Below are 26,908 nucleotides of genomic sequence, written 5' to 3' on the forward strand. Positions count from 1 at the left end.
TGCAAGGTTCTATCTTTGCCTCTATCTTTGACGGTCTGAAGAGCTGTCCCAAGCCTTGTATGATCTTTCTAGCTCTCATAATGGTGATCTCGCAGACATAGTAAACCCCTACGCGTGCAGCTGAAAATATATGGGTCATGTTCAGGAGGTTGGGATACATCTTGTTCTCGTGATTCGTCCTCTGATCATCGTTTGCGGACCGACACTGACCGCCCCTCCCGGTCACCAGGACTTTTGAAGAAAAAGCGGGCACATAAAGTTGTGAGACATCCACCTGAACATGCAGGTGCGCGATTATGCCTCCCTCTATCAAGTCTAGTGGTTTTTACTGTGTTTTTGCCTTATTTTTTGCCTTACTTTTCTGCTCGTCATACGCCTCAGGCTCGTCCAATGAAGTTCGCGTGTTGGACGTCACAACGTTGGGCTCGGATCCTCAGACTGTCAATAGGCTGAACGGTGAATCATTCCAGCAGGATGCTGTTACTACTTTCAATGGTGCGTCTTATGGCATCTTCTTGTGGAGTACGACCCTTAATGAATCCGAAGGCTACCAGTATGCTGTGTTTTGGGTGGCAGATACCGCCAATACTTCTGTCAGACACGCTTCTATCTCCCGGCGTTCCATTCAGCCGCAGAATGGTCCATGGGAAACGTTCACATTGACGGATTACAACCAGACAGAAGATGACGGACATGACATGTAAGGTGGCTTTGCTCCACCCCTATGATCGCGCTTCATGCCTTTTCAGTATATGCCTAGGCATCTCTCACGGAGATGGAACACTGCATATCTCGTTTGACCAGCACGATAACCCCCTGAATTATCGCATATCCACGCCAGGAGTTGCCACCAATCCCGCAGGGGTAACTTGGTCTCCCGACATTTTTGGACCTACCCTCGTGAGTGTCTTCCATAATATATCCATTTCAACTAATATTAACTCGTGCTCTCCACAAGGACTATCTCCCAGGGCTTGAATCTTTGGTCGATTCTGTCAATTTCATTAACATAACGTATCCTCGCTTTCTAGTGATTCCATCCTCGGCTGCGGGAAGTACGGGAGCTGATCTGCTGCTTGAAATGCGTGTGGGCCGTTCAGGCTTAGGCGATGATTGGTTATATCGATATGTTCCCAACGAGGGTTGGGAATTAACGGGGAGGTATCTAGAGGTATGCTGCTTTGTCGCATTTCTCTCTCTTTCTTTGTTATTTATATTTTTCTAGGGAGTCAACAGTAAGCGATTAAAAATAAATTTATTATAAGGTATACGAACCAAATGAATTGCGTTCAGATAATGCTTACATCAACGGACTGGACTTTGATCCAAAGGGCAATTTGCAGGTAACATGGTTCGTTCTAGAGACTGGCTTTTTCATTTTTTGTTAGCTGATATGAGTTGGATTGTTTTCCACAGGACATATCGAGATTATGTGAACGACACGGGTCAAGATGTTGCAGTCGAAGCAGGTCCTAATGGCCCAGGGAACGTGCGTACTTCATATCATGCGTATGAACTCCTCGGATACACACGACTTAGCCCCTCATGCAGAATCACGATATGAATTTCGTGTTCAGTCCTGACCTCGGTTTTACCTGGCAAAACAACTGGAATCAAACCATTTGCAACACGACTGCGGAAGCTCCCGTCTTACCCATTTCTGCGGGCATCACGATTTTCACAATCCCTAAATACAGGTAACCTTCTAACTGCACGTCTTTTCCTATCGAGAACCATGTGAAGTTAAAAGTTCGCTTCTTCCGCAGTGGTATCTTGAACCAAGAAGCTCAGATAGTTGATAACGAGGGAAGGATGCATGTGCTCAACAGGGAGAATACGACGGGAAGCGAGCTGTGGTTTGTGGTTCTTCTTCTATGCATCATTGACTATTAACCAAACGCTCCATTGTTCTATTTTAGGTACCACTACTGGCGTAGCGTGGATACCTTTTGGACGCGAACTGCGTTTCCATTAGACATTCCGAGTGACTACAATATTACTGGCACGCCCACGTACATCGGAAAACGAGGCAAGCTCGTCGTGCTTCCTAATTCTCAGTCGTTATTGGCAATTCTACCCGATAACGCCCCAAATTCGACTGCATTAAGCATCCTGCGAAGCACCGCGGATGGCCACTTCGCGGATTGGACGACTGTATGGGAGGTTAGCAGTGGGTGTGTTGCGGAACCCCTATTTGATCGTTACCGGCTAAATGTGGCAAATGGTGGCGATGGCGTGTTAAGCTTGTACTTGGTGAATGGCACGGAGGTGCAAATATGGGACTTGGATGTTAACGGGCTGTAACACGACCAGAAATGTTTAGCAGCTAAATAAAACCTGTCAAGACTAGTTGATTATGTATTACAAAAGAGCATAAAAGGGTATATGTGTATATGCCATTATTTGCCAGTGTAAAGTACCTGTAAAAAGAATTCATGTGTTCGTCGAGTAACGCCCGCGTGGTCCATGTATTGTACAAAAGAGTCCCCATTGAGATATTGACATAGAATGGGAGGATTTTGCCCCTGTGAGGCAGGTTCAATTACAGCAGCTTGTAAGACTCTGCGCATGCCTCCATCGTGACTTCCACTCGCCTCGAGGAGCACTGGGCTATAATGATTAGCATCCAGTTCGTTATCCAGCGGAAACTCTACCCATCGATATCGTCCCTTTCTCAACTCATAACACGAACATTGAACTGTTGAGCGTTTACTTGCAGCAGAGGCGCTGCTACTTTTTCGTCTCTTGACCTGGATCAAGTCATAAGCAACAGCAAAAACTCGAAATGAATCAATGGACTTACGTTGGACCCATGGCAGAGATTGGATACATGGAGAAAAATGGCATGCGCCCTATTACGGGTGTCCATACTGGCACGTTCTTCACGGGCCAAGGCCTCGGAACGTCGAATGAGCTCGTGGCAGCACTCAGGGTCCTTCTCAGCCACGCTGTGCACTTCCTGGATGGAAACTGTATCGCGAGATCTATTGCAAACGGCGAGCTGAGTATGACGTATACGTGGTAAAGTTAAAGTTGGACCAAGGGACACACACTCACCGAGTACCTGCTTCAATAAGCATCTGGCATAGTTCCATGCGCCGGTGGTGTGCGATAATGCGGAGGTTGTTATCTTGGCTGAAAGCATACCACTCTGCTTGGAAAGCAGACCAAAGGGGAAAGAAAGGCGAACCGAGGAGACAGGACGTGTTGGAGACAGAGGCTGAGATTTTGCTTTCGTGAACGGGTGAGAGACGTTTGGCTTCTTTGATGTAAGAAAGGGCTTGTGTCACAAACGTTAAACAGCCATTATCGCGGGTACGATTAACCAGATAAGGTGCTCTGTGAACAGTCTTTTCGATGGCTCTTAGAAGACAGAGTAAGGGGCCGAAAACTAAGCCTATATCGGTCTTACTGATGTACCAACAATAAGCTCAACGCCTTCCTCTGGAAACACCATGATCGTATGCTTACAATATATAAAAGGCAGTGGGTTCTAAAACCTGCCGTTGAATGCTTTCCCATCCAAGAATATATATTACTTCATTGATACTTCTGAAGATATTCTGCAGTAAATGAACGACAACGAGGATGTCTAGATCATGACGCTCCTTGCAGGTGCGCAGCACCTGCCAACAGACTTTAACCGCTTTTGAGGTGACTAATAGCGGTAAAAGACCATCGGAGCTGCCGATTCTAAGAAGCCGGGAAGCTGCAACAAAACGAGTATCAGGGTGCCTAAAACGAGATAGGTTATCTTTGTTAATTTAGATAACAGTCACCAAAATATTCACTTCATATAATTCAGTAGCAGTTTCAGGTCTTCGGTTAGTTGGTATGCTGGGTTGTCTCTCCAGATAATGCCGTAGCCACTCCTTTTCACGAGTCGTTGCCTGAATTCGCCCCAGTGTGTGTCGAGATGCTTAGTGAAAGCAAATGGTTCATCCTCCTTCAAAACCGGTAAAGCGTTCTTTAGGCGCCCAAGGAAGAGATCTACGTCTTGAGTAAGGCAAAGTGCCTTTGAGAACAAGCGGGCTTTTTCCGCAAAAGAGTCTAGCGCGTCTCCAAGACCTATTGTTAGGAACATGCTGAGGAAATCGGCATAGATGGCGACAAACGCAAGAATGTAACGCATGGTCGGATAAGCACTGGATAAAGTTTCTGATCTGCAAATGTAAAAACGGTGAATGATCAGTATACGGTATTCCTTTGTCTAATTGGGGTTTAAAAAAAGTTGCACCTGCCAACGTGAGATACGAGGAATTCGCAACCCAAGAGAAAGGGATAATGAGTCATAAGGGCTTTCCCGTAAGATTGACCGCACTTTGAGCACCTATAGTTTCCGGAAGAGAGGATGAAATCCAAGAGGACATCTGGATCAGCAGATAAACACGATGCTCGGGAAGAGGTTGAGGATTCAGCCGATGGAGATGCGTCAGGGCTCACTGGCTGAGCACAAGGACACTGCGGACTGCCATCACGGGCTGGTAACATACGAACAACAGCGGTATTTACGTTGGCACCACCGCTTAGATGTTCGCTTGCAGCATCCACCCATCGTTCTAGACGGCGGCCAGCTGAAGTCAACAATAAAGCAAGTGTTCTGCCAGGTCCAGGCTGGTTCGATACGGTCGAACTTGTGGCAGCTCTTGCCCAGCTTGCACGGTTCTCGGAACGGAATTGAGTAAGATTATGGGATTCAGAATCCGGATCTCGTGGTGGTACCATCGTGATTGGAGGACGTAGAACGGACACGACATAGATAGCCAACTTCAAGGAAAGCGCGTACGTCGAACACGACAAGAAATACCCGCTTTCCGCAGCGTTTTTGAGGCATAACCACTAAGGCCTAAGGCTCTGAGCGCCAGTGTCAAAAGGCTGTCCAAGGAAACGCCAATGCTAAGGTCAAGTGGTCCCGCACGTGATCATGTACGCAAAGTGGCTTAAAGGCTTTCGAAGATTCCACCATGTCCCGAACCGCAACTTACTGTTCTCTTCTGCAGTAGAGAAGAACGGACATTATCATAATGATAGCGAGACCCTGAAACACGTTTATATGGGAAAAATAACAAGACAAGCAAGAATCGCGATTGGATGCTGCAGCTGCTGTATTTGAAGCCAGCGCGTCATGTCAGCCCGCGGCTCGTTGCTGAAAACCACTTGGATTCCCACATTTCATCACTCCATCTTCTTATCTTCTGGAAAACAGCTCTTGCGGATGGACGGACATGCAGCTATCTAACACCATGCCCTTTGCCTCATGTTCCTATCTTAACGCATGAGCAATTGTGACCACCGCGGTCCAGGATCTCCTCCAGTACGCAATCTAAGTTTTAAGCGGAATCGGTAAAGTGGCTTCTTTTTCGTAGCAGAAAGAATGTTACTAAACATTTCAACTTATCGGCCCACAGCTGATCCAATCAGCGGATCGCTCCAGGCATCTCATCGTTTGGTCGACCACTCACGAGGACAGCATGCATGACTCATCGCCCCTTGTCGCCCCTTGTACATAAATTTTTTTTAGTCGGTATCTGGACCGACATGTATTTTCGATTGATTGGTCATGACTGGGACTATAAAGATTGAGATGGCAAGAGCCATGTCTCTTCGTTGACTTTCTCCTGTCACCAACCGGTGCGACCTAGACCTGTCAGACTGCATAAGCTTACTTGCGGCCTCTCAGCGATATGTTGCCACCACCACCCTTGTCTCCCGCAGAAACACTCGTCGATGGACTACCATCACCAAAGTTATCGACGGCCAGAAAACTGGTCTTGCTCACTATATTCTGTCTGGCACAATTCTTAGATTCTTTCAATAACTCGGCTCTATTTTCTGCGATACCTGCTCTCGAGTTATCTTTAAATATGACCGAGAGTCAATCAACTTGGATTATCAGTGCATTTCAGCTGACTTTCGCTTCCTTCCTTTTAATTGTGAGCATAGTTCACGTATCTGTCTGTCGTTCCTGTTGTAGCTAATATCCCGGCCAGAGCGGTCGTATCAGCGACGTGTATAATCCTAGTATGGTTGATTGTGTTTTTTGACCACATGTCATGATTAACGGATCTTACAGAAACTGCGTTTATCTCCGGAGTGTCTGGCCTCGGCGTAATATCGGTCGGCGCAGGATTCGTAGATGACAAAATCATCATAATCATACTGCGTGCTCTTTGTGGTATTGGTGAGTTCTTGCACATCATTGCAAGAATCAATCCTAACGTACATACATAGCATCTGCAATGACTATCCCGTCCGCCCTGACATTACTTGTCAACGCGTTCCCAGATCCTCTCGAGCAGGCTCGTGCTATTGGAATATTTGGTGGCGTTGGTGCAATCGCCAACGGTAAGAGCCTTGGTTTACAAGAATGTGGATGAAGCTGAATCTTGGTGACATTCAGTTCTTGGACTTCTGATCGGGGCAGTGTTTGTCCAGTACGCTTCTTGGCACTGGGTCTTCTGGTTTGTTGCAATGGTAGCCGTGCCGGTAGCGCTATTATGTATTATTGTTATCCCTCCCCAACCAGAGCCGCTCGACGGCCCCGAACCTCAAGCATCAAAGTTTAAAAGCTTGGATACCACGGGTGTTTCGATATTGACGGGTACGCATGCTGTTGTCTATTCCGAACCATGTGTTAGGTACTGATAGCAGAGCAGTTGCCCTCATCTTGTTCATATTCGCTGTTACCTCTGGTTCTACTGATGGATGGGGATCTGGAATGGTCCTTGCCCCGTTGATCATTTCTATTTTTTTGATCGGTGGCTTCTTTTACTGGGAGACCCTTCTCCCTACTCATAGAGCTGCGATGTATGTGATATCTAGCCCATCTTTCCGTGACGCATCTAATAGCTGCTCATAGACCTCCGAAAACATGGTTCTACAAGAACTTCTCCGTTCTTTTTGCTACTGCACTTCTCCCTTACTTTTGGTGGAGCGCTGTATTCTCCATCTTTACGTCATTATGGCAGAATGTATACCACTGGGCAGTCATATCCTCAGCGATACATATGTATGTTCAACATGATGTGTCTATAACGCGAGGTGCTCAGCTTTCATAGGTTCCCTATTGGCGTCACCGCTTTTGCGATGAGCTTTACCGGACCATTATCCAGAGTGTACAGCCCCAAGTGGATCATCCTCACAGGACTCAGTTTGGTGGTTATCGCTACAACGTTGATCGCACTAGGGGGTGGGCCTGATGCTTATTGGCCATTCATCTTCCCAGCATTTGCAATAGGCAGTGCCGGTGCCATGCTAACCTTTACTCACACAAAGTACGTCCCATTCACTTTCTCACGTTCTTTGCTCATGTCTAAACGTTTTGCATCTAGTATCGCCATATTCCAGGCTGCCCCCCCTTCCATGGCAGGCACCGTCGGCGCCATCTTCAACGGTGCCCTTCAATTTGGCTCTGCAATCGGACTTGCGGCGATGAGTTCCATCGAGACGTCTGTCGAAGCTACACATGGGGGGTATGAGGAATATACGGGGCGCGCGGCCGCTTTCTGGTTCCTCCTCGCTATAGTCTGCGCCGAAGCACTCGCCATATTATTCTTCTACCGCACCGATTCGGACCACCTACCGCGGACGAGATGCGATGCCTCCCCAGAATGCTTAGAAAAGAAAAATCCCTCGGACGAGAAAGTACGCGAGGCTTGTGATGGTGCTACGAGTGTTGATGACTCGGTGACGGCTGAGAGCTCGGTCGCCTCCCATGTGTAGACTGCTGACGACTTGACATGTTATTTTTCATTTTTCTTTCCGTGCTTTCATGTTGCTGCTTGATGTAGCGCCGATACTTAGATGACAACAGTAACTAGTAGGAGAGGACGATTTTTCCTTTATATTTCTGATTTCGTGATAGAGAGCATTCCAGGCTGCATTTTTCTAGGATATGTATAGAATAGTTAGAACTTAGAAGTTTGATATCTGTGTCTGTAGGGTTTCTTTCCAAATTATGTATTCTCACATTTATCCTCAGTGTCTCAGTTAGCCATAATTACCTCTGCAAATTACTGTTACAGTAAGAGTTTTGACGAATTGTTTTATGTAATGCTGTGAATTCCACGTGGCTATCTAGTATCTGACTCTGATCAGAGTCACAGACTCGGAAAGTTATATTTCAGCTCTTGGACCTCAAGCTATCGATAACCATCTCGCTCCCTACCATGGCATCCCCGGAAGAAGTAGAACAAAAATACGAACTTATAACACGCGGACTGAAGGAGGTACTTGGTGGGGATGCAATCAAGGCCATCCTCACTGAAGGTCGATCGCCGAAATGCTACTGGGGCAAGTGTATATTTCCCCATCCAATGTCTTTCTAGGCTAAAGAGATTCGTATTAACAGGTACCGCTCCTACTGGAAAGCGTGAGCATGTAATCTTGTGATATACGTTGTCTAAGCTCTGACATCATGTGCAGCACACATCGGTTACTTCGTTGCTCTGACAAAGATCGCCGATTTCTTACGGGCAGGAGTTACGGTCAAAATTTTACTGGCAGGTGTGTATATATTGATATCATCATCTCCCGTTCGTCTTGCATATTCGCAGGGATAGCAAATCGCGATAAATGCATATTGTATACTACATTGTTTACTGTCTGTGAAATATTGACGAGTCATTTCCCCTTCAGATATACACGCTTTCCTCGATAATCTCAAGGCACCCTTAGATGTCGTGTCTTACAGAACGAAATACTACGAGTTTCTTCTCCGCGCTGTCTTCACGTCCCTCGGCATCCCTACATCAAAGCTCATATTCGTCGAAGGATCTTCTTACCAGCTGACAAAAGAATATAACCTTGACAATTACCGCCTTTGTGCAACCGTAACAGAGCACGATGCTAAAAAAGCAGGCGCAGAGGTCGTGAAACAGGTGGATAGCCCCCTTCTCAGTGGATTACTCTACCCTGGGCTCCAAGCTCTTGACGAACAGTACCTTGATGTGGATTTTCAGTTTGGTGGAGTAGATCAGGCGAGTATTTGATTTTACTTCTCGTTCATTTATGTGCGGATCTAATGGTCATTACTCTTTCAGCGGAAAATATTCACTTTTGCAGAGCTTTACCTTCCTAGACTCGGATACGCCAAGCGCTCCCATCTAATGAACCCCATGGTTCCCGGTCTCACAGGCGGCAAAATGTCATCCTCAGATCCAAAATCCAAAATCGACTTTCTCGATCCCCCAGAAGAGGTGCGCAAGAAGATAAAGAATGCATTTTGCGAGGAGGGCAACATTACCGAGAACGGCCTTTTAGCATTCATCGAAACCGTGCTGATACCAATAAGTGAGATGCGGCTGGAAAGAATGCGCGGGGAGACTGTTGCGGATGATGAGGAAGGGAAAGGCGCGAGTGGGAGCCAAAAACCTTTTATCGCCGACGATGCCCCGGAAGGAACGGTGTTCACTATAAAACGCAATCCAAAGTGGGGAGCACCGAGTCATTACAAATCGTACAAGGAATTAGAAAATGACTTTGCAGAGAAGAAACTGCACCCGTCTGATTTAAAACCTTCTGTAGCTGATGCCATCGTCAGTCTGCTGGAACCAATTCGAAAGGCCTTCCTTGAAAGCGAAGAGTGGCAGAATGTGGAAAGAACAGCGTATCCAGATCCCAATGCAAAACCTGAAGGAAAGAAGAAAAAGAAGGTATGTAACGCTGCTACTTCCTTGATGCCATGCATATTTTGACATATATTTCCGCCTAAGGAGAAGGTATACCACCCTCCACCACCGGGTAAAGGCAAGAACGCGAATGCCACCAATGCTCCTGCAGATCCAAATATTCCAGCTACAGAGGGAGCTACATCAGCCGTGGTCAATGTAGACGGAGTCAAGGAGGCAACATCGTCATAATCATATCGCAGTATCTATAAATGTATTAAACACTCGATCTGTAGATTTCATCTCTCGCAAGGCGGGTAAGAAAATGAACGGCCATATAATAGTGTACAAAACATTAGTGGATGGTATGCTGCAGGATGTTAAAGGAAGAAAACTGTGAGAATCTACAGGAAAAGCTACCATTCTCATTAGCCCCTTTTCCGGTCCCGTTCTCTACTCGTCTTAGTTTCCACCCTGACATATTCGCTTTCGTCATGACCACCGTCTTCCTTCCTAACCGTCATGTATGACTCTCCTAAAATCTGGAGTGCAACTGCCCTCAGCTGAGCCTTGCCCCGTGTGATACTAGGATCATCTAGCACCCGATCACATGTCTCACGAAGGACCGACTCGACCTCAAGCTTCGTACCCTTTTTGCAGAGACGAAAGTACATGAGAAATGTCCAATGAAGGTAGTTTATAACTTACCTTGAGAAGTGCTGCTAGGCCCTTCTCTGCTGCTTGTTCCTCTAATCGCTGCTTCTCTTCTGGACTCAAATTCCCAGCTTTCTCTGCAGCTTGAATTTGATCGAAGACACTCTTCAGCTCGATCGCAGATCGAAGAGTCGATACACTAAAGACATGTCAATGATTGTTGAGATCGAGTATGAGCGGTTATGAAGTACTGACGTCTCGCTGAAAACGTGATATTTGCCTTGAACGTTGTGTAGCCACCCACCGACACCGAAGAGGGACTGGTTTGTGGCCAGATAATGTTTAGCTTTGGAAGCGTAGACGAAGCCAACCGTTTGCAGCAACTCTACACCATAAGATTCTTTCTTTAACTCCCTGAATAAAGATACGACATGAGAAGCATAAATAAACACGTATGCCAGCATACGTACTCAGCCTCAAGTTGACATATTGTTCGCCAACTCTTCGACACGTCAGGATCATCAGGTCCTGTGGCTGATTCCGTGAATATTCCCAGTTTCCGCTCAAGATTTTCCACACTAAATGAGACGTATAAGCACCAGGAAAGAAACTTTTTTAAATAAACTTACAGTTTGCGCACACGCTCTGCACGCGCTGCCGCTTTCTGGATCAATTAATTGCTACCCGAAATGCAGGAGAGAGACAAAACATACCTCTGCAGACGCCTTCTTTTCTTTTTCTTCTTTCTTCGCCTTTTCTTCATCACTTATTATTTCTCTGCCTTTCGCATCTCTCTGCACTACCTTGCCTTCTTCTCCATCAGCTTCATCAGCTTCCTGCATTGCTGCTTTCATATCCCTTGCAAGGCTGATTTGACCTATGATTGGGACGAATCGTTCACCTCCGAAAATTGTACTGAATACTTCTTCGGGATCCACGAAGCCACCCTCTGGTGCACTTTCCATAGGCCCAAATTCATTATACTTCTTCCTAAGAGCAGGATCAGAGAGTGTTTGGTATGCTATTGCGATCTCCTTGAAGCGCTCTTCAGCATGAGGATCGTTGGGATTCTTGTCTGGATGATGCTTGATAGCCAGGCGCCCTGTAATGAATGTCTTTTTAATACACCCAAATGGCAATGGAGTTTTAAATAAATACGAACGGTATGCTTTCTTTACATCATCTGTCGAGGCATTCACTGGGATGCCCAAGATGTCATAATAGCCTGTTTCCAGTGGCCTTTCCTGGGTTCCTATCTTTCTACTTTTTCGATTACTCTGTACTGTATTAGCAGTGGGATTTGAGCTGTTGGGTGGTGGAGAACGAAGGCCTGCGTTCGCGCTCATGCTACTCATATTTGAAGGAGAAAAAGCATGCGAATAGACGTTCTGACATTTGAAGCAGTGAATCTGTAGGACGGTGGCGGATCGAGGCATTGGAGCTGGGACAGGGAATTCCACGGGGGCTTTGCAGTTTGAACATGTTGAAGGAATATGTGGTACAATTGGGCGAGATTGGAGAATGGGATATGAGGAGCTCATCGTCGAGACAAATCAACGTCAAAGGTGGACGTAGTCAAAGTCGCGGTGCTGTGGAACGAGCCACTTCGGCTTGGGACACCAAAATCAAGGGCAAGTCACGTGTATCTAGTACCATCGCGGCACTTCAGGCTTATTCAGGAAGTCATGCAAGTTGCAAGTATGGTAGAATAGAAAACAATGGACACTGATAACATGCACTGCGAATATCAATACTATCATGAGTGTCATTTTTTTTCTCGCCGTATCAGGTTCATTTTTCTAAGCATTCACTGGCAGGTGCGTCAGGTGTCTGTGGTAGGTGATCTGAACCGGTGCGGTAGAAGACAAGTACGGCGAAAGCTTCCACACATACTACAGCCAATAAAAACCAGAATGCGGCTGCTCGTCCGGAATATTCCTCAGACCCTCCATGCTTATCCTCAACAGACGTCTGGATGGAGCTCATGGCCGCAAGTCCGATGGCTGAACCAAACTGAAGGGCACCGTTGAAGATAGCGCCGACAGTGCCTGCCATTGAGGGAGGAGCTGCTTGAAATATGGCAATACTAAGTGAAAGTTAATCATGGCTTAGAAAGCAAGACGACACAAATCGTACTTTGCGTGGGTAAAAATCAGCATGGATCCAGCACTGCCAATCACAAATGCTGGGAAGATGAACGGCCAATATTGATTAGGTCCACCTCCGACTGCAATCAGCGTCGTAGCGATGACTAGAAAACCAAGTCCTGCGAGGATAATCCATTTTGGACTCAATACTCTGGATAGTGAGCCAGTAAAACTCATCGCAAAAGCAAGGACACCGATAGGGAACCTACAAAACACACCAAGTTAACACTTTGCCTTGTAATATTTCGCCACTGAACATACATATGTATCACCGATGAAATGACTGGCCAATGATATATGTTTTGCCATAACGTTATGAGAATGGTGTAGACAGCATTCCACCAAAAATATGGTAACAGCGCGGTAGCAAAGAGTACAGAGAAGTTCTTGTAGAACCACGTTCTAGGAGGTCTAACTCTAACGTTATTTGTATTCCGATAACCTGGTCAAACAACACGCACATTGCTGCTTTATTAGCAGGGAGAAGCGTCTCCCAATATATAAAACCGCCAATCAAGAGGATGGAAATGACTAGCGGTGCGAGGACCATGGCAGTACCCCACCCATTCGCCGAACCAGAGGTAACAGCAAAAACAAACAAAATGAGTGCAACTAGCTGTGTATCAGGACTTGATCGTAGTCAATACTAACCTACATGCTTACTTGTTAACATCACAACACCCACTATATCCAGGCGCTTGAATTTGGACCCTTGAGATTCAAAATGGTCTAGAGGTTTCGGTTGGGGCGGGATGACAAAGATACAACCTAACGCTACAGGTAGTGCCACTATTGCTACAAACCAAAAGACCCAATGCCATGAGGCGTATTCGACGAAGATAGCCCCTATTAGAAGTCCAAGTACTAGAATGTCACTCAGTGTTAGAGTATTTATTATTATCCTATACAGATGAATCCTTACCATTGGCAACTGCCCCACAACCACCAAAGACGCCAATGGCCCGAGCTTGCTCAAGAGGATCTGGGAAGACCTTGACTAGTAGTGTCAAAGCAGAAGGAATAGTCATTGCAGCAGCTATAAGACAGATCTGGATCACTTGCTCGCTTTATAATATTTGAAAACGTACATATGCCAATGAGAGCGCGCAGTGTGAGTATGACTATTTTGTTGTCAGCGAAGCCTGCGCCGAGCGAGATTACGCCGAGGCCAGCCACTCCAGATATAAACGCAGCTTCTGTCATTCCCGTGAGTCGTGGCAAACCAAGTATTTAAAATATTCGTTCTTACTAGGGCTGTAAACATCACTGATGCGACCGCTCTGGGCGGAGGGTATGAGTCACCAGCCACAAAGAAGATGCCACGGATGTGCGGATTGGACTCACAATTAATAGAAACGATGCGAAAGTCAGCTGAAATGCACTGATAATCCATGCTGACTGGCTCTCAGCTATGTTCAATGATATTTCAAGGGAAGGTATTGCAGAGAATAGGGCAGAAGTGTTGAAGGAATCCAAGAATTGCGCTAGACAGAATATAGCTAGCAGTACCATTTTCTTGGCTCTTGATAACGTTTTAGGCAGCTCTTCATTGCCTGGAGCTTCCACAATAGAAACAGGTGGTGGTGAAGACATCGCGCTGAAAGGTCGTGGAAAGGCTTGTTTACAGCTGGACAAGTTGGGCTGTACCAAGTAATGAATGGAGACAAGGAGCAACAGTGGAAGTAAGGTCACTTGTCTGCTCGATCCTTATAGTGGAAGACAATCTCAGTCATGACCAATCAAATTTAAATAGTAAGGAGGTAACATGTCGGACCAGATACCGAGTATGAGATATGTACGAGGAACCGCGATGGGGTCAAGCTTCTAGTTCTTGTGAGTGGCCTACCTAACGAGAGGGTGCTAGTGCGCCCATCTAGGCAGCTGCAACCGTATGATTGCCAGTGTTTGGAACCTTGGAATATACGACAGAAAAATATTCATTCTACCGGATCCGGTTGTGAACTAAAGATTTCTGCCACGCAGACTGTGTCAGTATCAGACTCGGAAGTGGAAGTTGGGCACGAGGTAGCTACCAAGATGCTTCACAGGTATGTTTCGGTTCACCTGGAACAGCCCATTGTCTAAAGATAAGAACAACGTGTGCACAGAACTGGGAAAGCGGTATTTCAGCGATGGACTTCGGGCCTATATGATCCGTTTGCTGTATGCAATGAAGACACTGTCTGTATGCTTCAAGAAAGGTTTGGTTTCATGGTCCCTCGACGATGTCAGAGGGTACAGAAATAATCAAACAAGCCCGATATTTGTAGAATTGCTGTCATGGTTAACCTCACCGCTTGCCGACGAAGACATAACGGAGAACACGTGACCGTATTTGATTACCTAATGGGCGAGTCAACAAACGGCGCGGCGCGCTTTAAACTTCCTTCCTTCCTTTAATTACAACCACCATCGCGAATATCGCGTCCTGAACTTGTTCATCTCTTATCCTAGTATAACACCTGTCCATATACCTTTAACGACATGTCTGGCCGTGGAAAAGGTGGAAAAGGTCTCGGAAAGTGAGTATTCAGAGCTTGAACGCCCTTGAACCCTTCTAAACTTTGTTCTGTGCTACACAGGGGAGGCGCCAAACGCCACCGCAAGATTCTTCGTGACAACATCCAGGGTATCACCAAGCCTGTACGTCTCCAAGTATCGTATGCTTCAAGTATTGTAACTCATGCCTTTCGTTGAAGGCCATCCGCCGTCTTGCTAGGCGTGGAGGTGTGAAACGTATCTCTGGTCTCATTTATGAGGAGACGCGTGGTGTCCTGAAAATCTTTTTGGAAAACGTGAGTTATACACTGATGCCATTAGGCATTGTTGCATAACTCATACTCTCACCAGGTTATCCGTGACTCTGTGACCTACACCGAGCATGCTAAGAGGTGAGGTCGAGTGGCATTGATTTTGAATGGTTTTTGACAATTCTTTTCCCTATAGGAAAACTGTCACAGCCCTCGATGTCGTCTATGCGTTGAAACGCTCTGGGAGGACCTTGTACGGTTTCGGAGCTTAAATAATACTTCGTTGGTGGTCCCCTTCGCTTTATCAGTATCGTTCTAACAGAAATACTCCCAGCAGTAGTTTGTTGTGTGCTCTATATTTACATATGTCTAGTGTTTTATTTCCATGTTGTATATTCCGTCAGATCTCACTTTTAAGAGTGACCATGTATGTAGCCTATATATCTTGTGCCTAGTACAGCGCAAATTAAGTTGCTTGAATAGCAAACCCAGTCAATTCAGAGCGTGCTCCAAGTATATAGGGAGACCAGTCTTATCTAAATAGGGTATAACGAGAGATAATAAGCTCACAGACAGGATCTGTTCGATTAAATCACGACTTCGCTCCCTTCCAACCGCGACAAAGCCAGTATCCTTCCGACGATCGTGCACGGCTTGCTTCAGGCTTTATATAGTGAACCAGATGGAAATTCGGCTCGAGGTGATTAGCTCGGAACTCGTGTAGCAACGGGTGGGCAAAATGCTTGAGACTGATGAACGCAATAGATAAATCATCCGAGCTCGATGAAGGGCACAGGAAACAAACATACAGTAGTGTCCCACCTCGTCCGGAGCGAGTCTCGTTTGCTTTTTTGAGGTTACCCGTCGCAAACTCAAACACAGCCCTACATATATCTAGACTCGATTCTGTATCACGAATACTGTTTCCAGTAAAATTGGCAGCCATGTCAGAGAGTATGACGTCTGCCTTCCCAGATGAATTCGTGTCTGACAGAAGCATAGATTTGACTATTTGTCCTGCCTCTGGGCTCAGAAAGTCGAGCTGGAGAGTCTGGACACCCGGTATCGGAAGCATAGGCAGCAGATCGACGGCAACAATAGATTTACCAAGGGAGGGTGCCTTCTTAACGGGTGCCTGCTTCCTGTCCAACTCAAGGTCTTCTTCGGCATAGCTCCAAGAATCGAAATTGTCTGATTTGTTCTTGTCTTTCCTCATAAACATGCCGTCATTGGGGAAGTCTAGAGAGTCCCCATCTTCTAGATCGTCATCGAAGTTTTCCGTCCATCCCATCTTTTTCGCTACGACCTGACTCCAGCCCCCTGGTGCGGCTCCAAGGTCAACTACCGTTTGAGTGCCGTTTTTTGGAAGAAAGGAGCCCCATTTCTTGTCTAATTCAATGAGTTTGAACGCAGACCTGGATCTATAGGATGCGGGATTTGTCTGACGCTGCTTGACGTAAGGATCTCGAGACTGCCTGGATAGCCAAGACTGGGACGACGATTTGATCTTCGAGACGACAGCGGTAGGACGAAAAGACATATAAGGTCAAATTTTTCTTCTGGGAGACCACCTTGCAAAAAGTGGGCTATCTAAAATTGGCCAAAATGGAGGGACGTGGTACAGCCAGATTAGGCAGTTGTGACGATGGATTGAAATGGAAAAATATATTCTCTGGTGGGTACCAAGCCAGATGACGTTGTTTGGCTACAGCCTTAGAAATAAATAACCTAGTCGGCTAAGTCCGATAATTACAAGCATCTTTGTCGAGATGCACACCAAACGCTAGGGACCAACATAAAAACGCCATAAATGTCAATGTAACGATCATGACTCCACCCTCTTCTTTATTCCCTGGTTACAGACAGGTTGAAGCATTCGGACCTGACGATGAATACTCTGATGAAGAAATCTCATATGTTACTCTAGACCTGGGTAATGTGGAACCGACTCTTGTTCCGAGCAGCTCGACATATAGACTGATTGTCAGCACAGTTTCTTTTATCTCGATTTAACTGCACTCATATCAATTCTAATGTGTATTCGACGCGATTTAATTATAGGGCCTTGACACTCCCATGCCGTTCTTGCAATTGTCTGGCACCATCTTCAAAGGGCAACACGACTCATTACTGGGTACTGAACTTTTATTCACAGAAGCGAAAGGTGAGTGGTATTCCTACTTTAGAAGTGCTCCTTGTATAATCTCGTCTCTCTTAGATGACCATGACCGTAGCAAACGCTTCATCACTCACGTCGCTAACACTGAACAACGTGTCCGCTTCAAGGAAGTAGAGCTAAAAGCTAAACAGCAAGACCCTCCGCAGCCCATACCCGATCAGTCATCCAAGGAATCTAGTAACAAGAATGAGGTATTTGCACTAGAACGTATGACGGGGAAGAGCTTCCCTCCAAATCCTCCGAAGCGTACACGCAGTAAGAGGAGCGATAAAAAGGGGAAGCAGCGGGAGGTTATCCCCGATCAAGAACAACTGACTGAGAAAAGTGTGGGGATAGTGTCGGATATGTTGGGTGACGAAGGAGAGGAATAGCGCATCTTGTTGGTAGCGACCTTAGGATACTCAGAACTATCGTCATTGTAGAAGCATATAAGTTATGGCATTGTGTCAAATCAACGCAAGGCTTGTAAATATGTTAATCTAGAGGACTGGATTTTGCAAAGAGTTAGTAACCGGAACAAAATCTGAATATATATTGTCTGCCCAATAATAGAAATTCTCTCTCTGCCTACATACAACCATTAGGTGGAAATACCTTATCAGGGGCCAATACTAACGGGGGGAAACCTGATACAATCGGCTCGGCTTGTCTCGACTGAAATACTCTGAAATTAGTCCGAGTACGAGCATACGGCGGTTGAATGATTACCGTTTCCCGCTTTCCTCCGAGCATAGGTCCTCCAAAAAGGCGTTTCGAAAGAGCAATGCTGCATTCTTCCAGGTATGATGAGATGGCAAACAGCCGGAGAACTGGTGTGCATTTTCTTGATGGCCTAGCTGCGACGGATCTAACCTACTTGTGCTTACCGTATGCGAGAACTCGATGAAATTGCCATAATCACGGTTCTTCGAAGAATCTAGCTATAGCTCGCTCTGGAGTCGTTCATGTCGGTTACTTCAAAAAGCTTGTCTGGAGAACAGTTTATACACCTGAGTATCTAGAACAAATTCTTGCAAAAGAGTACATACCAGATAAGAATGATGCAACCCCGAGTTACTAGCTAGAATAAGCAGTGACGTTGTATGTGATCCCGATGGGCCAATCGGCAGATGTCCAGCTTGAGTTACTTCCGTAAGTTACAATGCCCCTGTCATTGACACCTCCGCAAACTCTAAACGTCCAAGTCGACTTCAAGTCGAAGAACTGAAGACCATTGACAGCACCAGAGACCTTCCTCTAGACATTAGCCCATGTGGACACACAGAATTCCGTCGGGTATTCATGTTCGCACCCCGAGACTCCGCAAGGACACGACTCCGCATTCTTACCATTACACCTTACGTGGGGTACGGCGAGTCTACATTAGCTGGTTCGTTTTGCCACCATGATGGACCTATTCAGCGATCAAGAAGATGAAGAGGAAGGTGTCCCTGTCCACCTCACAGACTACGAACTACGCATCCTCCCGGATTTCGAGAAAGAGCTTCGAAGGCGTGGCAGCGCGGAGGACAAAATTCAGTGGATAGCAGAGCATGGTGCCAAGGTGAGAAACCTTTACTCTCATCACCTTCTGTTCTCCTCCCTCTTTTCTCGGTACACACTAGGGAGATGCCACATCTGAATTCCGCTCATATGATCTCCTCTCCGCGTCTCTCATCATGTTCTCTCCCTGAAAGCCCTGCGAATCGTGTATCTTCCGTGAACAAGAATGCAAGCCCGTTCTTGAAAGCGTCGTTTGCCAAGGGTGTGCAGAAACACACACGGGCTGCAGCTGGTACGCGGATTACAAGTGCGCCCATGTCACGAGCAGGTTGGGAATCTCCAAATCGACGTACAGCAGGCTCATGGGATATACACAATCGCCCTCTCGACTCGCATCCGAGATAATGTCCGTCAAGTCTGAGCTATCCTCGATCAGCATGCGGGGTCAGGGGATGGAACTCGGACCGAGTCCTGAAACTCAAAGCCGCAGTCTAAGCCAGTTACAGGTCCAGACGGAAAAGCTGGGAAATTCTAACGAACGAAATGTAAAGCTCACCCAAGAGATAATTAAAACTCGGGAAGCGCTCGCCACGCGCGAACGGGAAGCCGCGGGGCACGTAGAAAAGATCTTGCGCTTGCAGAAGGAACTGGATGGCGAAAGACAGTTTCTGGAGCTTATAAAAATCCAGGTGAAGAATACACAGGAACTAGCTAACACAGCTGTGACAGCCAAGAACCAAGCGTTGAAGGAGGTGGAGAGCGAACGGCAGCTTCGGGAGGTCGCTCAAACCCAATTGAAGAGTGCCCAGGAACAAGCTAGCACGGCTGCGACGGCTAGGGATCAAGCAGTGAAGGAGGCGGAAAGTAAGTGATCCTAACATACTTAACTGTGAATGCGAACTCCGTCACCTGTGATTTACTGACCGCTTAAATGCAGAAGAGTCCGATGAGCAACGTTTCCAGATATCCAGCCTTTTAGTCGAGCTCGAAGATACGAAGAAGCAGGTAGAAGCTGTGGTGTCTCGCGCCACTGACGCTGAAACGGCCAAAGAGCAAGCCCTAGAAGAGCTAGCAAGTATGTTTCCTTTTTTTTTACCGAATCACATCGAGAAAACCGAGATACTAGCGTGATCTCAGAACACCACTCCAGGCTCGGGGAGATCGAAAGGACAGAACAGTCTGATAGACTTGCGATCCGGATGCAATTGGATTTCAAGATTCGCGAACTGAAGAAAATAAGCTCTCGCAGTGATAATCCGACATATGATTTAGCACAATCGTTGGATCAAGTCGTCAAATCGTTGCAGGCCCTGAGCGATGGCCTCTTGGAAGAAGCGTGCAGCCGTGATGCGGACCCTATGGAGGTGGTTCAAGATATGACCCGACGCCGACGTCGTGGCGAGAACGGCGACCTCGAGGATGATAGTCACAGAAAGCGCATGAAGGGCGACGACGACGATTTTTGCGCATGAAAGACAGTGAAGAATCAGTGAACCATCTGCGTCCCAGTACTTCTTCGTCTTGTAGATTGAACTGAAGGTCGACATCGGTGCCATAGTAATATCTCGCGACTCGAGAAAAGACAACGTTGTCAAGGTGCCAATTCAGTGCCCCATCTGCCACAGCTTTAACCCTACCAAAAGAACGAGACAATATCGACGGTCAGTTATTTATCAGGTTCAAAAAATATACGTACGTTGGACCGTCTGGTCTGCTGATTGCCACACCTTGTTCTTTTCCCCATCGTAGAAGTCTTGAATAGACATATGGCGAGTTGGCAAGGCCTCCAACCAGTACGACTTTCTGCATAGAACACGAGACGATGAGATACGGGAAGAGAAGACGTGATACGAACATACGTCAGCCGCCCAAAGTCCGTTTTTCAGCGCAGTTTCAAGTCCTTGTATGATCGTATCTATCGTCGGGTCAAAAAATGATGCTACGTCAGTTCTGAAACAAAGGTCAATGACACAGGATAGCGAGCTGTAGAAATAGTATAATCAACCCTGAAATCTTCATTTTTCCCGAACGAATATGAAGTTCTGGTATATCAATGGGCAACCCATTGTCGCCTGCTATGGGTAGTGGAAGCCAAATGTGTTCATCAATATTATCGAACTGATTTCGAGCTTCATTGGTAAATAGCAGATACCGAAAGCACAATGTTTGATTACGCACAGTTTTCTTGGCTTGTTTTTCAAAGCGTTGAACACTTTCTGAAATACCGTCATGAGCACTCCATGGAGTATCTTTCAAGCGACCTAATGACGGTTGAGTCAGTATAATAAAAGCCATAGTACATATCGAAAGAAAAAACGTTGTAAGAATTGTTCCAAAGCCTTGCCGACAAACATCCCCCCATTCAAGTAGCCTACTATTTTGTTTAGCAGTCTAGTATTTAAATGCGGTGATAATACTTGCAACTAGACGCAATTGACTCCTTAAGTCTAAGGGGTTTGGTTTCCATGATGGTATACCCGCTGATAGAAGTCATTAGATATCGGGCGCTGCAGCCCAGCAGTAGGGAACGAACGTGATATCTATCGTCCCACCTATTTTATGACGATAAGTAAACGATTATGGCACTTGCACTTGAGATCAAATTACCTCCACAGTCACAAACGATAATGTCTGTGTCTACCTGCAGCCATTCATCGATATTTCCAGTACTAGCTGCATACAGCACGGCTGCCTGAAGAGACGTTGTCTCATAAAACCATGGAGATCATGGCAGAGATTACGCACCTCCGACTCCGTTACAAAGCTCACCCTTCGACCTCCATCGACGCTAACAAGCCCAGCTGCGATAGCCGCCAGCCGCATGCTATTTTGCTGCCGCCCTTCCCATCCGTTTGGGGTGGTTAAAACCACATACATACCGGGGCTGAGCATTTTTGGTCACCACCAGCGAGACCGGTGATGATCGAAGCTCTGACTTGTGCTTTAATATAACGAAAGAAGTCTGTGAACACTCGATCAACTGTTACACCACGCGGAAGAGGTGGTAACTGCAGTTTTCGGATTATAGGAAGGTGTGATGGCCGCAAGTGTAGCTTCCACCTGTTAATAAACAGTCAAACTTAGTCTTCGAGTTCCTGCCGTCATTACATACACATTGTGCACATATGACTTACCATTCTATTCGATGCCAACCGTTCTCTTCCGCTGCTACACAAGTATTGTCATCGTCGCAGTCCGCACCAGCAGTTTTGAATATTCCTTGTTTGCTGTAGTATAGTACCGATGGGACTTTGGAGTCAGACGCAGGCTTATTCCGAGCTTTGGCCAAGTCAATATCTAAAAGTGCGATGGCATGGTACTACATTGTCAGTCGACGGTCTTCAAAAAACCAACATCACTTAAACGCTTACTTGAATAAATTTTGGAACCCTTGCTTTCTCAAGGATACAATATGACGCAGCACTGCATGTCGTGCCGATATCAATAGACACGACCAAACTACTCAACCCTTTCCATGCGGATCTTGATCGAGTGGTACCTTTCTTGTTGGCTCTCATAACACTGACAGACAGGCTTAGAACGGAAGAAGAATTCGACTGACAGAAACAATAGTCTAAGCAGTCCGACCGTCAATGTTCAATGTAGTGTTCAACGTTCGGGTCCGAGTCCAACCCTCATCTCGCCCTTGAACTCAGCAAGCTGGTTCTATTGTTCCCACGTTTCCACAACTCGAGGCCTCATACTCGGTGGGTGACAGCCTGAGGTCTGGGGACAGACGACAATATTAATACTATATCACAGCGATGGTACTGGAGACTGCCAAGTGGACCCCAATGTCCAGTGCCGAAGAACTAGAAGGGTCGTCGACCAGAATCGCTATGACAGATCTACAAGAACAAACCACAGGAGAAGAGTACTGCTGTGCTCCGAGCCAGACGGATGCAGGTAGCGAAGTATCAAGCACGCAGAACCATGATGATGCAGATATGAGCATTGTCCCCAGTAGTGAATCTGAACAAGACCGTGACCCAGAGCCGCTTACAAAGCACATACCGCACGATGGTGCAGATATGAAGCTGACAGACGAGACTGAGAGCCAGGTTGAGTACGTTTGTTCGTGACTGTGTCTATGTTATCACTAGATTACTGTTTTCCCAGCCTAGCTTCCGCACTGATGACAGCAGAGAAAGACAACATCATACAAGAGTTGCATGAGGAAATTGATCTCCTCCGTCAGAGGAACACCGAACTTACTTTACAGTCCAAGCAGCAGAAGGAGTCTTCTCGGATGCGCAAACAGGGCATACAGGATCAAGAATTCAACCACGTGATCAACGAAATACCGGACACCGACATACAGGGGTTACTTAGTGACCTAAGTGAAGTTATAGATCACATGGTCTCAGAGGTCATTGACATTGTTGCTTCACTGCATCAGATCACCAAACACCAGTCTGAGCCCCCGCCGCCCATAGACACCCTCCTATGGGCACTTAAGCAAGATCCTCTTGTCACAGGTGCTCGTCAATATCTCCTTGATGCCTACATGCATTCCTCGGTCAACAATCACATACATCAATTATTCTTTCAGCCTCTTGTAGCACCATTTATTCCATGTGACACTTCCCCTGAAGTAGCTTCCACAACCTCTGAAGCAATTCTCGAGGTGCAGATGCTTGATCATCTATTTGAAAAATTGTTGAGAACCGGTATGTACTTCCCATAGTTTATATCATATAAGCATTATGACGAGGCACAGAACCATGGCATATCGCCCAGCGTTGGCGCGCTATCACAGCATCTCATGTCCCTCGACAAATCCCTGACCCTTTGGCTTTTCTTGCCGAATATACACCCCAAGAAGAATACATGCTGTACGGCATTATTTTTCAATTGTACTCAGTGGACAACATAGCGAGAGAGAAGCTTTCTACATGTTTGTCGACGAAGATGAAAGCCATCTACAACCAAGCTTACCACTTGTCCGTAACAATCAAGTGCGACGTTCTTCCCACACGATTGCTTGTGACTAAATGCAATGAGGATGTCGTCAACCCTCGAATCCACAACATCTGGCCACTTGATACGAAAGATGCCGGCGGTAAAGTGCTTGGAACTTATCATTTGGGCTTGGTGAAACAAGTGGACAACGACAAAGTCTCTGTTCTCACTGCCCCTACAGTGGTCAGTGGTGGCTTCTTGCACAAATTGGGATTACACTTGCATCGCCGTTGTCCTGGACCATGGTAATAGGACTGCGGATGATTCAGGAAGGTGATGATACATAACGATTTCAGCATCAAGAGCAGAATATATGCTAGTCTGTTGCTATATGTTGTAGGGGTATGGTTTGTATGAGCGAAGAGCGTTACGGTAGATAAATATCCGCCTGTGATATGCGATGATCGACGATGCACTTGTACTGTTTCTTGCAGGGTTTCGAGCGTGATTGCACACAAGGCGGTGGTGGGTTTGTAAGACGAGCGATCATGGATGCGACAATACCATTTGCCTGCGTGCTGAGCATGCTGGTGAGACATATATATGATAGATAGCATGATCGGCTTACGGACAAAAGGGACTTTATGAGACGGTACTAGGAGTGTTAGATAGACGGTAAGAGTGTAGACGTGGCTCACTGTGACTAGATATTAGTGGGTGGTCTGTATGTTTTGCTTCAAATTTTGCGACGAAAACTGGGCAGACCATGTTGATAACATGTGAATAATGTTCGGATACTCGAACGAGGATAGGTTGCTATTGTCACAGGCTAGTGAAATCATGTGGATAGCAGGCTCCTTCAGGTCTATTTGCCGTAGCAACTCGGAGGTGGTAGGAAGAAAAGTGGGGTAGCGGGAGATGACATCATAGGCGGGGACAAGCACAACCAAACAGAGGAGCAGTGTTTTTCTCACATCGACGGGCGCTTGCCACCGTTCTGGTTCTGACTACAAACACAGCAGCGATGATTCCGAGAGCAAGTCGTCGATATGCATCCACCGCACGGCCCAAGCAGCCCAGAAAAACAAACACCGCTGCAGAGACCACCCAGCGGCCACATGTGCTGAGCGCAGAGGAGCAGGTGAACATCATCAAGCGACGCATCGACAAGGCTGAGCGTGACGAGCGCATGGACATCACTCTCTCGCTCACCCCAGTCAAGACGTGCGTCTCTTGTTTCTGCCCTCCACTCGCGCTGACACCTTTCCAGTTACATGGGGGGATTCACCCGCCCACGTGACTTCCGCGCCCTCTACTGGTCCAAAGGCGGCCGGTACCACTCCCTCAACAAGGGCTACGAGTCGCCTCCCCCGTCGGCTTACCAACCACACACCGTATACCTTCTCGAGGGCCGATACTACTCCAAACACGGTCCCGGCCGTGCCGACACCCTCGAGCACATCGTCGGCGTCTGCCGCGAGTCCGACTTCCCCAATGTCCTCCAGAAATACAACTCCGACAGAGCCTCCCTCGATCACCTCGAGGCAATGGATAACGCCCGCTGGCCATGGGCTCCCCAGAAAACCCAGAAACGAGTCAAGTGGTGGGCTAAAGACGAAGACCCAAAGGCAACTCTCAGAGAAATCAACGAACGGGATGCCGACTTTAGTCTCTACGACAATGCTGAAGCCTTTACAGAACAGGACTCGGACATTGTACGAAAGGGCAACGTCGCTAAACTTGTTGCAGCAGCGCCAGGTCCTTTTTCACAGTCAACTCAGATCCGTGCTTTCCATTCTTCAGCTCGTGTTCTTCGCCCCACTTCTTACAATGAAGATCATATCGTACCCGACTTTTATCTAAAGCACAAACAGCGGTCACAGTCGAGGACGGCTACCGCCTCTACCACGCCCCCCTCACCTGCCGACACCGCAGGCACCGGTGTAGAGGCTGCTGAAAAACGCGCTCACGATCCACAGCGCCAGACAAGGGCAGTGCGCGAACGCCACTCCGAAGAAGCTGCTCTCATGCAGCACCTTTCCGACTCTATCTTATCCGACGAAGTCGCTGCCAGCACCCGTCGTCTCCGCTCAAAGATACCAGTCGAGCATTATGATGCTGATGGAGTACTCGTCCACCCCAGCGGTTTCGTCGTGCCCAGCACAGATCGTGTTTCTGCGGCAGCTCATTCCAGCTCCTCCGATGTGGCTCGTTGGAAAGAGCAGGAGCGTGACTTGCTCAAGGATACCGCGGCGCAGACTGCGGCTGTTGCTGAGCGTGTTCTGGAGTCGGACCTGGACTCTCTCAGCACCATTGGCGGTGCCTCGACGAGGGCGAGGAACCACAAGATCCCATTCGAGGTACGGGAGCCGGACGGGACAGTCAAGCATCCCAGCGGTTTCGTACCCCCCACACCAGCCCACGAGTTCAAATACTCTGACAGTGCTAGCTTGGAGGGAGGGATGAGCAACGCAGTTGGTCGGATGAAGGCCAGAGAAGGAAAGAAGGGAACGGGAGAGAGAGGTATTCACACTACCGCCGCTCGACGGGCCATGGAGGTCACCGCGCCTGTTCCCGTTCGGGAGCGTTACCTCCCCACATTAGCGGAAAAGCCGTTTTACCGCCCATTGTTGACACTCACCGTATCGACGCGTCCATTGGGAAACACTCTAGCACGTCTCTCGCGGGCTCTGCCCAAAGGCCTGCCCTTCTATGCGAGCATTCCTCCTGAAGACAGAAAGCATGGTCCGTCGTACTCTGCGCGGATGCGGTGCCTCAGATTGGGAAGAATGTCGGGACTCGCTGGAGACATGGGCCGGTTGTTGGACGGCGAACGAGGTGGATTTATTGGGATTCGTTTTGAGTCTGGGCAGCGGGGGAGAGCAGTCATGGGTGAGGGATTGGGGGACCCGGTTCCGCAAGAGAAGAGGATGATTGGGGTAGGCGTCGGGTCGTGGTACGCTCGTGCAGACGAGGTACGCGAGGCATTTGAACGCTCAACTCGCGGGACATATGACGTGTATGCGCTCAATGACTTTGGGACCCGTCAGCGATATGATACGGGAGAGGTAGTTCCCTATCCGCCCGCACACGAGGCGCCTGATGTCATTGACGCGGTGTTGGCCGAGAAGAAGGCGAGAAAACAGGATATGGTGGAGGTCATGCAGGAGAAGCGAGGAGAAGTCG

The 26,908-nt window shown here is 47.4% G+C and overlaps 16 protein-coding genes across 16 annotated transcripts; 11 read left to right on the forward strand and 5 right to left on the reverse strand.

Moving 5' to 3' along the window:
- Positions 1-11: 11 nt before the first annotated feature.
- SERLADRAFT_471713 (uncharacterized protein) lies at positions 12-2,447 on the forward strand (the record flags this gene model as incomplete). The annotated part of the gene is made up of 10 exons (XM_007320224.1): positions 12-318; positions 382-495; positions 547-900; positions 959-1,171; positions 1,226-1,235; positions 1,294-1,351; positions 1,417-1,489; positions 1,552-1,697; positions 1,767-1,856; positions 1,920-2,447. The coding sequence occupies 8 exons, from the start codon at positions 685-687 to the stop codon at positions 2,302-2,304; spliced, it is 1,191 nt and encodes a 396-aa protein (XP_007320286.1).
- Positions 2,448-2,830: 383 nt separating this feature from the next.
- Positions 2,831-3,025, forward strand: SERLADRAFT_371300 (uncharacterized protein; the record flags this gene model as incomplete). The annotated part of the gene is made up of 1 exon (XM_007320225.1): positions 2,831-3,025. One exon carries the CDS (start codon positions 2,831-2,833, stop codon positions 3,023-3,025), a length of 195 nt encoding a protein of 64 aa, XP_007320287.1.
- A 499-nt stretch (positions 3,026-3,524) lies between these two features.
- SERLADRAFT_393988 (uncharacterized protein) lies at positions 3,525-4,611 on the reverse strand (the record flags this gene model as incomplete). Its single annotated transcript, XM_007320226.1, has 2 exons — positions 3,525-4,163; positions 4,238-4,611. One exon carries the CDS (start codon positions 4,130-4,132, stop codon positions 3,788-3,790), a length of 345 nt encoding a protein of 114 aa, XP_007320288.1.
- A 1,073-nt stretch (positions 4,612-5,684) lies between these two features.
- Positions 5,685-7,997, forward strand: SERLADRAFT_362366 (uncharacterized protein; the record flags this gene model as incomplete). The annotated part of the gene is made up of 9 exons (XM_007320227.1): positions 5,685-5,933; positions 5,991-6,021; positions 6,074-6,181; positions 6,232-6,345; positions 6,401-6,601; positions 6,657-6,807; positions 6,860-7,009; positions 7,059-7,274; positions 7,332-7,997. 9 exons carry the CDS (start codon positions 5,685-5,687, stop codon positions 7,720-7,722), a joined length of 1,611 nt encoding a protein of 536 aa, XP_007320289.1.
- Positions 7,998-8,168: 171 nt separating this feature from the next.
- SERLADRAFT_450736 (uncharacterized protein) lies at positions 8,169-10,543 on the forward strand (the record flags this gene model as incomplete). The annotated part of the gene is made up of 8 exons (XM_007320228.1): positions 8,169-8,298; positions 8,351-8,371; positions 8,425-8,505; positions 8,638-8,978; positions 9,042-9,653; positions 9,714-10,260; positions 10,318-10,461; positions 10,522-10,543. 6 exons carry the CDS (start codon positions 8,169-8,171, stop codon positions 9,858-9,860), a joined length of 1,332 nt encoding a protein of 443 aa, XP_007320290.1.
- A 399-nt stretch (positions 10,544-10,942) lies between these two features.
- Positions 10,943-11,512, reverse strand: SERLADRAFT_393997 (uncharacterized protein; the record flags this gene model as incomplete). The annotated part of the gene is made up of 3 exons (XM_007320229.1): positions 10,943-11,139; positions 11,164-11,364; positions 11,425-11,512. Coding segments are annotated over 3 exons (486 nt in total), but the record flags the coding sequence as incomplete, so codon positions are not given.
- Positions 11,513-12,053: 541 nt separating this feature from the next.
- SERLADRAFT_439805 (uncharacterized protein) lies at positions 12,054-14,002 on the reverse strand (the record flags this gene model as incomplete). Its single annotated transcript, XM_007320230.1, has 9 exons — positions 12,054-12,348; positions 12,399-12,614; positions 12,671-12,820; positions 12,871-13,021; positions 13,073-13,273; positions 13,332-13,445; positions 13,498-13,605; positions 13,659-13,689; positions 13,754-14,002. 9 exons carry the CDS (start codon positions 14,000-14,002, stop codon positions 12,054-12,056), a joined length of 1,515 nt encoding a protein of 504 aa, XP_007320292.1.
- Positions 14,003-14,820: 818 nt separating this feature from the next.
- SERLADRAFT_471727 (uncharacterized protein) lies at positions 14,821-15,672 on the forward strand (the record flags this gene model as incomplete). The annotated part of the gene is made up of 6 exons (XM_007320231.1): positions 14,821-14,936; positions 15,002-15,052; positions 15,109-15,204; positions 15,260-15,300; positions 15,356-15,441; positions 15,497-15,672. Coding segments are annotated over 5 exons (380 nt in total), but the record flags the coding sequence as incomplete, so codon positions are not given.
- Positions 15,643-16,699, reverse strand: SERLADRAFT_450740 (uncharacterized protein; the record flags this gene model as incomplete). The annotated part of the gene is made up of 2 exons (XM_007320232.1): positions 15,643-15,908; positions 15,969-16,699. 2 exons carry the CDS (start codon positions 16,697-16,699, stop codon positions 15,752-15,754), a joined length of 888 nt encoding a protein of 295 aa, XP_007320294.1.
- Positions 16,700-16,930: 231 nt separating this feature from the next.
- On the forward strand, positions 16,931-17,860 carry SERLADRAFT_471732 (uncharacterized protein; the record flags this gene model as incomplete). The annotated part of the gene is made up of 3 exons (XM_007320233.1): positions 16,931-17,142; positions 17,221-17,323; positions 17,378-17,860. The coding sequence occupies 3 exons, from the start codon at positions 16,987-16,989 to the stop codon at positions 17,707-17,709; spliced, it is 591 nt and encodes a 196-aa protein (XP_007320295.1).
- A 529-nt stretch (positions 17,861-18,389) lies between these two features.
- On the forward strand, positions 18,390-19,141 carry SERLADRAFT_471733 (uncharacterized protein; the record flags this gene model as incomplete). Its single annotated transcript, XM_007320234.1, has 1 exon — positions 18,390-19,141. One exon carries the CDS (start codon positions 18,723-18,725, stop codon positions 18,957-18,959), a length of 237 nt encoding a protein of 78 aa, XP_007320296.1.
- Positions 19,142-19,413: 272 nt separating this feature from the next.
- On the forward strand, positions 19,414-19,987 carry SERLADRAFT_471736 (uncharacterized protein; the record flags this gene model as incomplete). Its single annotated transcript, XM_007320235.1, has 3 exons — positions 19,414-19,684; positions 19,758-19,895; positions 19,958-19,987. Coding segments are annotated over 3 exons (438 nt in total), but the record flags the coding sequence as incomplete, so codon positions are not given.
- Positions 19,988-20,019: 32 nt separating this feature from the next.
- On the forward strand, positions 20,020-20,292 carry SERLADRAFT_371311 (uncharacterized protein; the record flags this gene model as incomplete). Its single annotated transcript, XM_007320236.1, has 1 exon — positions 20,020-20,292. One exon carries the CDS (start codon positions 20,020-20,022, stop codon positions 20,290-20,292), a length of 273 nt encoding a protein of 90 aa, XP_007320298.1.
- Positions 20,293-20,866: 574 nt separating this feature from the next.
- Positions 20,867-21,986, reverse strand: SERLADRAFT_471737 (uncharacterized protein; the record flags this gene model as incomplete). The annotated part of the gene is made up of 7 exons (XM_007320237.1): positions 20,867-20,938; positions 20,999-21,194; positions 21,242-21,303; positions 21,357-21,372; positions 21,428-21,512; positions 21,566-21,854; positions 21,953-21,986. The coding sequence occupies 5 exons, from the start codon at positions 21,710-21,712 to the stop codon at positions 21,097-21,099; spliced, it is 408 nt and encodes a 135-aa protein (XP_007320299.1).
- Positions 21,987-22,103: 117 nt separating this feature from the next.
- On the forward strand, positions 22,104-24,441 carry SERLADRAFT_471738 (uncharacterized protein; the record flags this gene model as incomplete). Its single annotated transcript, XM_007320238.1, has 6 exons — positions 22,104-22,146; positions 22,225-22,527; positions 22,583-22,886; positions 22,940-23,490; positions 23,541-24,300; positions 24,351-24,441. The coding sequence occupies 3 exons, from the start codon at positions 22,585-22,587 to the stop codon at positions 24,029-24,031; spliced, it is 1,344 nt and encodes a 447-aa protein (XP_007320300.1).
- Positions 24,442-26,477: 2,036 nt separating this feature from the next.
- On the forward strand, positions 26,478-26,808 carry SERLADRAFT_394013 (uncharacterized protein; the record flags this gene model as incomplete). Its single annotated transcript, XM_007320239.1, has 1 exon — positions 26,478-26,808. A coding segment is annotated over one exon (245 nt), but the record flags the coding sequence as incomplete, so codon positions are not given.
- Positions 26,809-26,908: the final 100 nt, after the last annotated feature.

The sequence above is a fragment of the Serpula lacrymans genome (assembly GCF_000218685.1).
Source record: "Serpula lacrymans var. lacrymans S7.9 unplaced genomic scaffold SERLAscaffold_9, whole genome shotgun sequence".
NCBI lineage: Eukaryota > Fungi > Basidiomycota > Agaricomycetes > Boletales > Serpulaceae > Serpula > Serpula lacrymans.